This window comes from Carettochelys insculpta, chromosome 16 (assembly GCF_033958435.1).
Source record: "Carettochelys insculpta isolate YL-2023 chromosome 16, ASM3395843v1, whole genome shotgun sequence".
Classification (NCBI taxonomy): domain Eukaryota; kingdom Metazoa; phylum Chordata; order Testudines; family Carettochelyidae; genus Carettochelys; species Carettochelys insculpta.
The window spans coordinates 28,251,299-28,264,224 of NC_134152.1; the positions used below are offsets into that span (position 1 = coordinate 28,251,299).

The 12,926-nt window shown below is 47.2% G+C and overlaps 1 protein-coding gene across 2 annotated transcripts in view; it reads right to left on the reverse strand.

Annotated features, from left to right (window-relative positions):
• SNX8 (sorting nexin 8) overlaps nucleotides 1-11,656 on the reverse strand; it is a 37,991-nt gene extending 26,335 nt beyond the window's left edge. For both annotated transcript variants that reach the window (XR_012647712.1, XM_075010537.1), the window contains exon 1: nucleotides 11,561-11,656. Coding sequence is in view for 1 of the 2 variants with exons in the window: in XM_075010537.1 (XP_074866638.1) it covers nucleotides 11,561-11,618 (58 nt within the window). In the remaining variant the exon portion in view is untranslated. The remainder of the gene's footprint in view (nucleotides 1-11,560) is intronic.
• Between the last annotated feature and the right edge of the window lie 1,270 nt (nucleotides 11,657-12,926).

Here is a 12,926-nt window from a genome sequence, read left to right on the forward strand (position 1 = left end):
TTGGTCTGACCCAGTATGGCCATTCTTATGTTCTTATGTTCTTAAGTCTCGCTGCCGTAAAGGAGGGTGCTGAGGATTCAGGCTCTGTAGACTTGCATTTTGGTGTGAGTGTACAGCTTGTTGTTATTCCACACTCTCTTGCTGAGTCTGGACAGAGTTGTGGCTGCTTTACCGATCCTCCTATTTAGCTCGGTCTCCAAGGACAGGGTGTCAGTGATGGTGGACCCGAGGTAAACGAACTCGTGGACGACCTCTAACGTATAGTTGTCAGTGCTGATTGATGGAGAAACAGCAACGTCCTGAGCAAGTACGTTTGTCTTCTTTAGGCTGATGGAGAGTCCAAAGTCCTTGCATGCTTTGGAGAACCGATCCAGCAGATTCTGAAGCTGGTCTTCTGTGTGTGACACGACAGCAGCGTCATCTGCGAACAGCATCTCTCTGATGAGGACTTTCCGCACCTTAGATTTAGCTTTCAGCCTTGCAAGATTAAACAGTTTCCCGTCAGATCTTGTGTGCAAAAAGATGCCCTCTGCTGAAGATCCAAAGGCATGTTTAAGGAGGAGTGCAAAGAAGATCCCGAACAATGTCGGAGCAAGGACGCATCCTTGTTTGACGCCGCTCCTGATGCTGAAAGCATCCGATAATGTGCCATCGTATTGGATGGTTCCTCTCATGTCTTCGTGAAAAGACTGGATCATCTTGAGTAACCGTGGCGGACATCCTATCTTGTGGAGCAGTTTGAACAGTCCATCCCTGCTGACCAAGTCGAAGGCCTTGGTTAGGTCGATGAAGGCAATATAGAGTGGCTTCCTCTGCTCCCTGCATTTCTCCTGCAGCTGCCTCAGAGAGACATTAACTCACAAAAGGCAAAACAAAAGGCTCTTTTTTCTTAACTTAACAGCCCAGACCCTATGATAAGGTTTTACATCCTGTTAAAGCCCTGATAAAGAAGAAAAACGCTCCATTTGCAATTCTATCAATACACTCACTGCTTCAAAGCTGTATGTTCAGTTTTCCTCAGACACTGGACTTCTTTTAATAAAAAAGCGAGCCATCCTTTAAAAGTGTTTCTTTCCCCCAATAGCTCATTACTTAATAAATAAAAATTAGTCTGTAAGCTGCTACAGGACTGCTCACTTTGTTTTGTGAAGATACAGACTAACAGGGCTATCCCTCTGGCACTTTTTTAAGTAAAGCAAACCAAATCCAGGACATGTGACCAACCATATCCCACAAGTCTAGTCAGTCATCAAATTCCTGCTAAAATTACTCTTATAAATAAGCAAGCCTTGAAACCTCAGCATTGTACAGGATGACAAATCACCTGGCAACCACTTATACAATAGCTTCTAAAACATTTACATGCCAATGCAATCTGATTTAATGTTAATATGGTTCACTCCTAGATGATAATGCAATGCATCTGTTCTCCACCCATAAGACAGATGCTACAAATGCTTCTACTGGACTAGGAAAGAAGGAAGGAAGGAGATGTAAAGGACAGTGAGGTCAGGACCAAGGCAGCGAAATAAAAGGCAGGTTCTCTATTGCACTGGAAGATTCCTCCCCACATCTCATCTTCGATAGGGCAGCACTCTGATATTTTCCTTTGATAAGTACATTTTGTATCCAAGGCAATAACACTTCATCTTGGCAATGACATTAAATGCCTTCAGTCAACAGTACCCACCAGAACAAATCATCCCCTTAAAAATCAGTCCACATTCCTACAGCCAGAAAAGTCCCTGCATGAGCATATTTCTCCCTTCCTAAACCACCACCAAGATGGATTTTAAATTACTTGTTGCCTTCTTTGCAGGTGCACTATTTGGGCCACAGCTTCTTTCAGAGTTGCTGTCCCATCAAATCTCAGAGAGATAGCTACATTAGTCTGGATGTGTAAAAACAACAGAGTCCTGTAGCCTTACAGGCTAACAGATTTTTAAAGCATATGCTTTTGTAGGTGAAACCCTCTTCGTCAGATGGAATGGAGTGAAAAATGTATTTTATTTCCACTCCATTCCATCTGATGAAGTGATTTTACCCACGAAAGTTTACGCCCTAATAAATCTGATAGCGTCTGGGGTGCTACAGGACTATTCCTTGTCCCATCAAGGAGACTAATCACTAGTTAGATCAGCTGCAGAAGCTATTACCCAGCTTCTTACACCTCTATTTCCTCTCCATCCACATGCCACAGGCTCTCTGAGTAATCCAAGGCTCACTCTTAACCGCTTTCCAGCAATTTTACCCACTTCTGACTTCAGGGCTTCTTCCATGCTGCCTCATATATCTAGGGCAGCCTTCTGAAGCATACCTAGCTTCTCTCTCTCTCTCTCTCTCACACACACACACACACACACACACACAAAATATAAAATAAGACTTCTGAGTATTCACATAGTCCCATGAGAGTTTGAGTTTGGTGCACACTGCACTCCAGCTCTGAATTTGTTCTCCTGATTTGTACCCTCTTGTGAGTAAGTTCCTTGGGACAGGGACTGGTTTTCTATTTGGCACAGTTCTCCATGTGCCATGTACAAAGGCAATGCCATCTACATGATATGCCAAATCTTGTTCCAAAGTAAAGATTAAAGAGGACTGGTGCACAGGACACGCTTTTAATTATTCTGCCTCCAGAACCAGAATATACCCTAGTGCAAAGGCTGAAATGCTAATGATCTCAATGGAGACTAGATGTCTTTCTGGAAGAGATCCTTTAGCCTAAGGGTAGGGAACATAACAGCCTGCAGGCCACCTATTCAATTCCACAGCTGGTATTTACACAGAACTATAATGTGGGCAGACTAGCAATATCTTGCTCTTCATTATTCATTTCTCTCCAGACCAAGCATTCCTGGTAAATTCCTATGTCGTAGAGTTTAAGCACTTGGAAGACCTACTGCAGCCTTCACTTCTGATTCTGTAGCTCAGGAAAGGAATTAATGGCACCACTCTAAACATTTGGGCAGTGTGTTAACAAACACTGTTTAATAAACTAATGACACTCAGCATTTCTATGGCACCTTTCAGCCACAGATTTCAAAATGCTTCACAAAGAAGGGTAAGTATCATCATCCCCATTTAACAGAAGGCAAACTTGTGGCCAAATTAAATCACTTGTACAATGTCACACAGAGACTCTGTTTCAGAATAGGGAATTGATCCCAAACCACCTCAGTCCCAGCTCTTTGCCTGGTCCTCTCAATCTTGCTGCTTCTTCTCCAAGTGATGAAGTGATTTTCCAAGTCTTGGTAATAGAAGGAGTCCCTATACTGTACACAGAGCACATTCCATCCAAAGCAAGGCAGAAGATCATGGTCTCAATGTACAGTATAAATAAAGTGAACTATAGCTACAAATTGGAGAAATACCAGGATTACAGAAAAGAATCCATTGAGGAATATTCCCATGGACTATGGAGAGAGTAGAGTCATGGCCAGTGCAGACTCTGGTCCTCAATTCAAGATCAGTAAACAGTTGCTCTTAACGTACGGACGCAACAGAAAGTAAAAAGCAAGTAATTTGGAACTGACACCAACCTTAGCCCCCTAATCTCAAAAGATAACCTGATCTTAATGACTATGCACATGACTGCTGTCCAAAATACTTTCCGTTTAAAGATCATTTTCAGGAAGTCATCAGCCACAACAGCCTTCATAGCCTCTCTCAGCAAGAAGAAACTGCAGTTAGAACTTCTCAGGGAATGTACCTAAGATCAAAACTGTCAAGCTGCTGCAGTCCAACACCCTGTTTACTCAGGCCTGGAAAACCCCATCCAAAGGAAACAACAATCCTGCTTTACTATCATTCCTTTCCTCCCTTATACATGAAGCGTTTCTCTAAGAGGAAATCTAGGGACAAACTAGTTTGAATATAGATTTACTATGCAATAAAATAAGTGCATAGGCAAAAGAACAGTTTGGAGACATCATCAATTAAAACAATCTCTGACTCCATGTCCAATATTACTGAAGAGTAGATTGCCCAGCCACTGTGTTTACAAGAACTGAAAAGTTTTTTTGGAGGAAGTGGAGGAAGAAGATTGCAAATTCCACTTGCCTGCAAACAGGTACAATTCTCTCCATTTTGGCGCACAAGCTCTGCACACACAGCTAAAGATTTACTACTAAAAGTATAAAAAGTGGGGTTCCACAGGGGTCTGTGTTAGGACTAGTTCTGTTCAATGTCTTCATCAATGATTTAGATATTGGCATAGAAAGTACGCTTATTAAGTTTGCAGATGATACCAAGTTGGGAGGGGTTGCAACTACTTTGGAGGATAGGGTCATAATTCAAAAGGATCTGGATAAATTGGAGAAATGGTCTGAGGTAAACAGGATGACGTTTAATAAGGACAAATGCAAAGTCCTCCACTTAAGAAGGAACAATCAGTTTCACACATACAGAATGGGGAGAGACTGTCTAGGAACGACTACAGCAGAAAGGGATCTAGGGGTTCTAGTGGACCACAAGCTAAATATGAGTCAACAGTGTGATGCTGTTGCAAAAAAAGCAAGCATGATTCTGGGATGCATTAACAGGTGTGTTGTGAACAAGACACGAAAAGTCATTCTCCCACTCTACTCTGTGCTGGTTAGGCCTCAGCTGGAGTACTGTGTCAAGTTCTGGACACTGCAGTTCAAAAAAGATGTGGAGAAACTAGAGAGGGTCCAGAGAAGAGCGACAAGAATGATTAAAGGTCTAGAGAATGGGACCCATGAAAAAAGGTTGAAAAAACTGGGCTTGTTTAGTTTGGAAAAGAGAAGATTGAGGGAAGACATGATAGCGCTTTTCAGGTATCTAAAAGGGAGTCATAAGAAGGAAGGAGAAAACATGTTCTTCTTGGCCTCTGAGAATAGAACAAGAGGCAACGGGCTTAAACTGTAGCAAAGGAGGTTTAGGTTTGACATTAGGAAAAAGTTCCTAACTGTCAGGGCGGTCAAACAGTGGAATAAATTGCCAAGGGAGGTTGTGGAATCTCCATCGCTGGAGATGTTTAAGAACAGGTTAGATAGATGTCTATCAGGGATGGTTTAGGTAGTACTTGGTCCTGCCATTGGGGCAGAGGGCTGGACTCGATGGCCTCTCGAGGTCCCTTCCAGTCCTAGTGTTCTATGATTCTATACTAGAAAAAAATAAACATCTGGATTTAGCAGTGCCTTGGCTTTCAGCACTCGCCATAATAATCATCAGCTCCAAAAACACTGCAATACAGGCATAAACAACCAAAATATTAACTTACCAGCACCAGCTATTTTCTGAAAGAGTGGCTTGCACCAATAATAAAAAGTACTTTTTAACCTTCTAAAAGTAGATTTCACTAAAAAGTACCTTTCTTTCTGGAGCCAAAGAAAGGCAAACAGATTAGTTGTCCTCGGCTGCGTCTACACGTGCACGCTACTTCGAAGTAGCGGCAGTAACTTCGAAATAGCGCCCGTCACGTCTACACGTGTTGGGCGCTATTTCGAAGTTGAAATCGACGTTAGGCGGCGAGACGTCGAAGTCGCTAACCCCATGAGCGGATGGGAATAGCGCCCTACTTCGACGTTCAACATCGAAGTAGGGACGTGTAGACGATCCGCGTCCCGCAACATCGAAATAGCGGGGTCCTCCATGGCGGCCATCAGCTGGGGGGTTGAGAGATACTCTCTCTCCAGCCCTTGCGGGGCTCTGTGGTCACCGTGGGCAGCAGCCCTTAGCCCAGGGCTTCTGGCTGCTGCTGCTGCAGCTGGGGGTCCGTGCTGCATATACAGGGTCTGCAACTAGTTGTTGGCTCTGTGTATCTTGCACTGTTTAATGAAAATGTGTCTGGGAGGGGCCCTTTAAGGGAGCGGCTTGCTGTTGAGTCCGCCCCGTGACCCTGTCTGCAGCTGTGCCTGGCTCCCTTATTTCGATGTGTGCTACTTTGCTGTGTAGACGTTCCCTCGCTGTGCCTATTTCGATGTTGGGCTGAGCAACGTCGAAGTTGAACATCGACGTTGCCAGCCCTGGAGGACGTGTAGACGTTATTCATCGAAATAGCCTATTTCGATGTCGCAACATCGAAATAAGCTATTTCGAAGTTGGGTGCACGTGTAGACGTAGCCCTCCTGTCCCTCTACAGAAAATCCATCAACAGCTTGTTTGAAGTCTCACTGTTAGAGAGGAGAAATGTCTTTGCCCTTTCTAGAGCATACTATGATAGCTTACAGAAGAAGAGCTAAACCATCACAGACTCAACAGAAACCATCATACCCACACCTCCACATTAGAGAAAAAAGTAATGGTGCAAGTTCATCCAGTCTAATTTCCCTTTCACAGACAAAGCTTCCTTGAGTAAAACCCAATAGGGATTCACTCCCACAGTTTACAATAATTTGTCAGAGGAAGCCAAACGAGGATGAGTGGGTCAGTCAGTTGCAGAAGTACTACTTACGTGACACACAGTCAGATTGGAAACAGCCTATGCCAGCACACCATCAGTTTAATTACTGTAAAGCCTCTTAAAGCAGTCAGAACATACACAGAGAAGTCCCATGCATAGGATGGTTCAGAGCAGCCGCTCTAGGCCACGCACTTTTGGGGATGGGGGGTGCGGGGGGGGCACTGCAGCAACCACCTCCGCTTTTCTATGGATGAGGTCTAGGGGTTACCTGGGGGGGCCTGACTTGGGGCAGTAGCAAGGGCTCCCCCCATCACTGTGGCAGCAGGATATGTAGCACCCCAGTAACCTGCCCTGTCGCCCATCTTGTTGTACTCCACTTCGCTACAGCAGCAGGGAGCAGAGTGTCCTGGCCCCACAGTGCTCCACCTCCTTCCACTGCAGTGGAGGGGACTGCAGTGGACTGGGAGAAACAGAGTGGAGTGGAGCAGAGCAAGCTGCCAGGTCACTCTGGCTCCCACAACCATGGGGTTGCGGGGAGGAGCCAACCCCTGCTGCCACCCTGCACCAGGCCCCCAGTCATCCTCCAGCTTCGGGTGCTCAGAGGAGAGGGGTTTGAGCAAGAGTTGAGAGAAGAGACAGGACTTGGGGGAAGGGATGGAATGGGGTGGAGCAGGGGCAGTGCAGGGCCATGGCCTTTGGCATGGGCATCATCCTGGGCCCTGCACCTGGGGCATCTGCGTGGACGGTGGCCCCGGAACCCACACCTGCCCCAGTGACTGCCCTGCAAACACACCTAACCAAGCTTGCGCTCTGACACTACAGAATGCCATCTCACAATGACACTTGTTTTAATCTCTTACACTGGCCTTCAACAGCAACATCCCATAGTTATTTTACAAACATGACGGAGGGGCAGGTGGGGAACGCAGTATCTGTAGGGTTAGCCAAAGGACGCACACACCTGATGCTGGAAGCAATCCCAACAAACTTATTATTTCTTTCATGCGTTAAAAACCTACTTACTTTTTTTTTTTTAACTCTACTTCTGTGTCCATTTTGAAACATACAAGACACTATCCACAGAGTAATAATTAGTGACCACCTGCCTGAAGCTGCTCTAATTAACTGCAACTCTCTTTTCTCTCTCAGAGAAAATTGGCAGAAAAGTGTCCTTCTGTAACTATCTGATTAATATCGAAAAGATGGATCCCTAGCAAATTCAATGCCACAAAAACTTCACCAGAGATTGTGAAATCTGGTCCTTTGTGTGCTTTTATACTGTACTATACAGATTTCATGGGGCCAGATTGGCTTTTCTCAAACTGGGGACCCTGACCCAAAACGGAGGTCCGGGGGGTGGGGGGAAGGAAATCACAGCACTGTGACCTTTACTTTTGCACTGCCCGCACAGCTGGGCAGCCAGAGGCTAGCATGTGCTCAGGGAAGGACTCTGCAGGCAGCAGCACTGGAACTAAGGGTGTTAATACTGCCTCAAGCAAACCTTAATTCCACACTGCTGCTGGCAGCAGCTCTGTCTTCAGAGCTGATATTCTGGCCAACAGCCACTGTTCTATAACTGCCCAGCTCTGAAAGTAGTACTAACAAGCACAGCAGCACAGAAGTAAGGGAAGCAATACTGCAACCCCCCACTACAATAATCTTACAACACGCACCATACAACTCCTTTTTTGGGTCAGTACCCCTACAATTACAACAATGTGAAATTCACAAATAGATTAAATGAAATTTATTATTTTTAAAATCCTATGACCATGAAATTGACCAGAATGACTGATGAATTTGGTATGCCCTACCAATAGATCATTTTTCAGAGGACCTTTCCTTGCCTTTCATAAAAATGGAGGTGATAATACAGTTGTCCCTCCACCCAGAAGTCCCCCCAGAACTACCAAAAGGCTAGTGAATTAAAAAAACAAATAAACAAGACACATTAGAAGCTTCTTCCCTTTTTTGTTGTTTAACCGACATTGACAGAACATGTTCACCCCACATCAACATCATGATCTTAAGAGCAGCTCCCTATGCTGAAGCTTTAAGAGAATGCAGCTGAATGTCTTTTCAAGGTAGGATTTATTTTTGGCTTGCATCAGTTGGGAAAGGAGAAGTGTTCCACGTCCACAACAGTCTGCCCAGACTGTCTGATGATACTACCTAGCAGACTGCATCATACATTTCACCAACAGATTAAACTGTCACTTATGCAGCCACAGTAAAACAAAACATAAAAAAATTCTAGAAACTATGAAAGTGATGAGCTATATAACTTGCAGTGAGTGTTTCAGTTTGCTAGACTATTTGATTATTAGATTAAATTATGCAGGAGGGAAACATTTCCTCCTGGAAAAGTATAACTAGTGGGGTTCCGCAGGGGTCTGTTTTAGGACCGGTTCTGTTCAATATCTTCATTAATGATTTAGATATTGACATAGAAAGTACACTTATTAAGTTTGAAAATGATACCAAGCTGGGAGGGGTTGCAACTTCTTTGGAGGATAGGGTCATAATTCAAAAGGATCTGGATAAACTGGAGAAATGGGCTCAGGTAAACAGGATGAAGTTTAATAAGGACAAATGCAAAGTGCTCAACTTAGGAAGGAACAATCAGTGTCACACATACAGAATGGGAAAAGACTGCCTAGGAATGAGTACAGCAGAAAGGGATCTAGGGGTTCTAGTGGACCACAAGCTAAATATGAGTCAACAGTGTGATGCTGTTGCAAAAAAAGCAAACGTGATTCTAGGATGCATTAACAGGTGTGTTGTGAACAAGACACAAAAAGTCATTCTCCCACTCTACTCTGCGCTGGTTAGGCCTCAGCTGGAGTATTGTGTCCAGTTCTGGGCACCGCAGTTCAGGAAGAATGTGGAGAAATTGGAGAGGGTCCAGAGGAGAGCAACGAGAATGATCAAAGGTCTAGAGAACATGACCTATGAAAAAAGGCTGAAAGAATTGGGCTTGTTTAGTTTGGAAAAGAGAAGATTGAGGGGGGACATGATAGCAGTTTTCAGGTATCTAAAAGGGTGTCATAAGGCAGAGGGAGGGAACTTGTTCTTCCTTGCCTCTGAGGATAGAACAAGAGGCAATGGACTTAAATTGCAGCAGGGGAGGTTCAGGTTGGACATTAGGAAAAAGTTCCTAACTGTCAGGGTGATCAAACACTGGAACAAATTGCCAAGGGAGGTGGTAGAATCTCCATCACTGGAGATATTTAAGAAGAGGTTGGATAGATGGCTTTCGAGGATGGTCTGGAAGGTGCTTGGTCCTGCCGTGGGGGCAGGGGGCTGGACTCGATGGCCTCTCCAGGTCCCTTCCAGTCCTACTCTTCTATGATTCTATGATTAAATTTTTATCCACCTCTTTAACAAATGCAAATAGTGCTCTGAATGTCTTGTTCACAATTCATTCAGTATGAAAAGCACTCTACTTTGTAACCCATTAGCCCTCTCTACCCACAGTGGTGGCAGCTTCCCTTACAGGAAGACACCATTATCAGCCAAAATGCAGGAATTCACTACCAGTGCTCTAGTTACACAAGGCTAAGCACAAGATGAAAACAGTCTGGAGTGATGCCTGAAGTAAAAACCTTAGGAAGACTAGTCCAGTAAGCCAGATACTAACAGAGCCTGGAATCCACAATCACCGGGCAAGTCAATGTACTCTTTAAGGCTTGATCATCACCAAGATATGGGGAGGCAGTGCCATCCCTAGCACTTCTGGTGCCCTCCGAAGTCCCACACGAGAGGGCATTCTGCAGGTGGGTGAAGCTCCTCAGGAGGGTGGGAGACAGTCAAAGGCTGCAGGGACCAGAGCTGTTGCAGGTTGGACAGGTAAGCAGCAGGGGTTGGATCCATCCCTACATTCACCAGCAGCCACGTGAAGCAGATTTTCCCAGGCACAGCCTGCTCCACTCCACCAGCTCCCAGCTGCATCACTTGCGGAGAGGGTGCTTCAGGTGGAACTGCCCACAGCACTCATGGGAGTTGGAAGTGGGGCAATGCAGCTAGGAGCCACTGAAACCAAGTGGGCTGTGGCCAGGCCACTCCACTTCCCCCTGCTGCCAGTGAGCGTGGGGATGGGCCAACCCCTGCTGCCAGCATCATGCTCCCTGCTAGTCCCCTGGACCATATCGTTCAGTGGAGAGGGATTTGAGGTAAGGGTTGGAATCAGGGAGGGTGGAGCAGGGACAGAGCTGTCCTGGACCCTGCACCCACTAAGCACAGCCCTGCTAGGTGCAGCCCAGAGGAGGACCAGCCAAGGGATGGATAACATAGAACACAGCTGCCTCGGACTTCACAAAATGAGGAGCAATTTGGTGCCCAACATTTCGTAGTACTCTGCATGGCTACACATTCTGCATATTGGCAGGAATGGCCTTGTGGGGAGGACACGTCAATACTCCTCAGCCCAAGTGCCTTTGGAAAATGAGATTGGCTGAGGCACCTCTGCAGACCAACACTGATTCTGATAATAGGTGGAGTGGAGCCCTCCTCCTACTTCCCTCCATCCCCATCTATAACCCTCTGCCCTGACTCCTGCCCAGCTATGTGAGGGGGAGGCAGTTTTCACATGCCGCCTCCTCAGCATTTTTCAGGGGAGAGGGCGAGGGGAAAGGCAGCCCTGACAAACACCCTCCCTTGCCCAACTCATTTGTGGAGGCAGCGGAGGCAAGGCCTCCCTGACACCCCAGTCTGAAAGCAAGACAGAGAGCCCTGACACACATCACCCTCTATGCCCATCTCCCAGTTGGGAGGAGGGGAGAAAAGAGCCACCCCCGACACACCCCCTGCACGTGGCTCCCTTGGCTGGGCATAGGGGGAGGGGGAGACAGACCCCAACATCCCAACCCTCTGCGATGTGAAACAGACCCCAACACCCGTCCTCTGTGCGCAGCTCCCTTTGCCTGTGGGGGGTGGGGAGAGCTCGGCACCCCCTCCCCGTGTGCCTGGCGCCCTTGGGTGGGGAGGAGCCAGATCCGACACGACACCCGCTTCTGCGCCAGACTCCCTCGGGCGGGTGGGGAGACAAACCCGACACACGCACCCACCGCCTCCCGCCTTTGGGGCGCGGCAACGACAGACCCGACCCCCTCTCCCCAGCGCGTCGGGGAGGGGGCAGCCCCGGCTCCCTGGGCGGGGCACCCCTCGCAGCCCCGCCGTCGCCCCGCTCCGTACCTGGGCCAGCTCCCCCCGCGCCTGCGGGCACCTCCCCGTCCATCTCGCCAGCGGTCATGTGAGCCCGAGACCCCAGCGGCCTCCCTCCCGTCCTCCACGCCGCCAGCCAGACAGAAGGGGCGGAGCCCGGGCGGGAGCGCCGGACTCCGCCTCCCCTGGGCGGGCCTGAGGGAGCGGAGTGGCGCTGCGGGGGTTTCCAGCTGGGGATGGGGCACGGGAGAGGCGACGGAGAAGGCTCTGAGGAGCTAAGGGGAACCCCAGGCTGAGAGAGAGCCAGAGGGGAGAAAGGAAGAGACGGCGGAGCAGGAGGGAGGTGAAGGGCTCATTTAACGCGCGCATTAATGTCCATTTTCCTTCCCTCACACCATCCGCACTTCAATCTGCGCTGCTCCACCTTCCGTGCTCCTCACCCTGCCTATTACGGAGACGCAGCAGGACACCTCTCCACACGGGCCAGGGTCACCTGGCCACATTCTGCGTGACACACATCACATCGCCGTCCCACTCCAACAGGGCACAGAGATGTTCTCATGCCCACGCTATTGTGTGGTTTCACTGCTAGGAACTGTTCTGACCCAATGTTGGTAACACAGTTTTCTAAAACAATACCATTATACTGCACGGTCATGCCACAACATAACCTTGTGATGTTCTGGCAGGATTAAATCACATCCAGACATCACATCAGAAAACCACTTCATGATAACAGCCCTGATGCAGCAAAACACATACTTAAGTTTCATGTCTTTGGGATAATTATGGACCCACCAGCTTTCTCACAGTCAACTCTGTTAAATTCAGAAATACAACTTGAACCTCTCTAATCCAACACCCACAGGACCTGACCCATGCCAGATGAGAGAATTTGCTGGACCATCAGAGGTCCATACTGTCTAGCAGCATTATCAAGACTTTCAGTACTTTATCGGCTCTTAGAAGACATTTAGGGGTACATTATAGCTAAATAGCAGCACAGAACCCTGAGAACCAGGACTGATAGCTGGAAACAAACTTTATGGGACCACAGGAAGCCACATCCATGATGTGGTCATCCAGCTCACTAAATTCATGTCGGATTATGGATGTAGCCAGAAGAGAGATTTACAGATTAGAGAGGTTCAATTTGTACTGGACTAGGGTGTAATCTCTGTTTATTGACCCAGATCCCTAGAGTATGACAAAGGCAGGTAAATTATAATATTGATTCATAATAAAAAATAAGACATCAGAACTGAACAGTTCATGGGCCATTAATCTGACTGAGACACCTTTAAGACAGAACCAAAATCGTGCTGGAAACCGATAGGCGATACAATAAAATGGCTGCTCTCCAGAATAGGTACTTTCTTGCAGATATCAGCACACA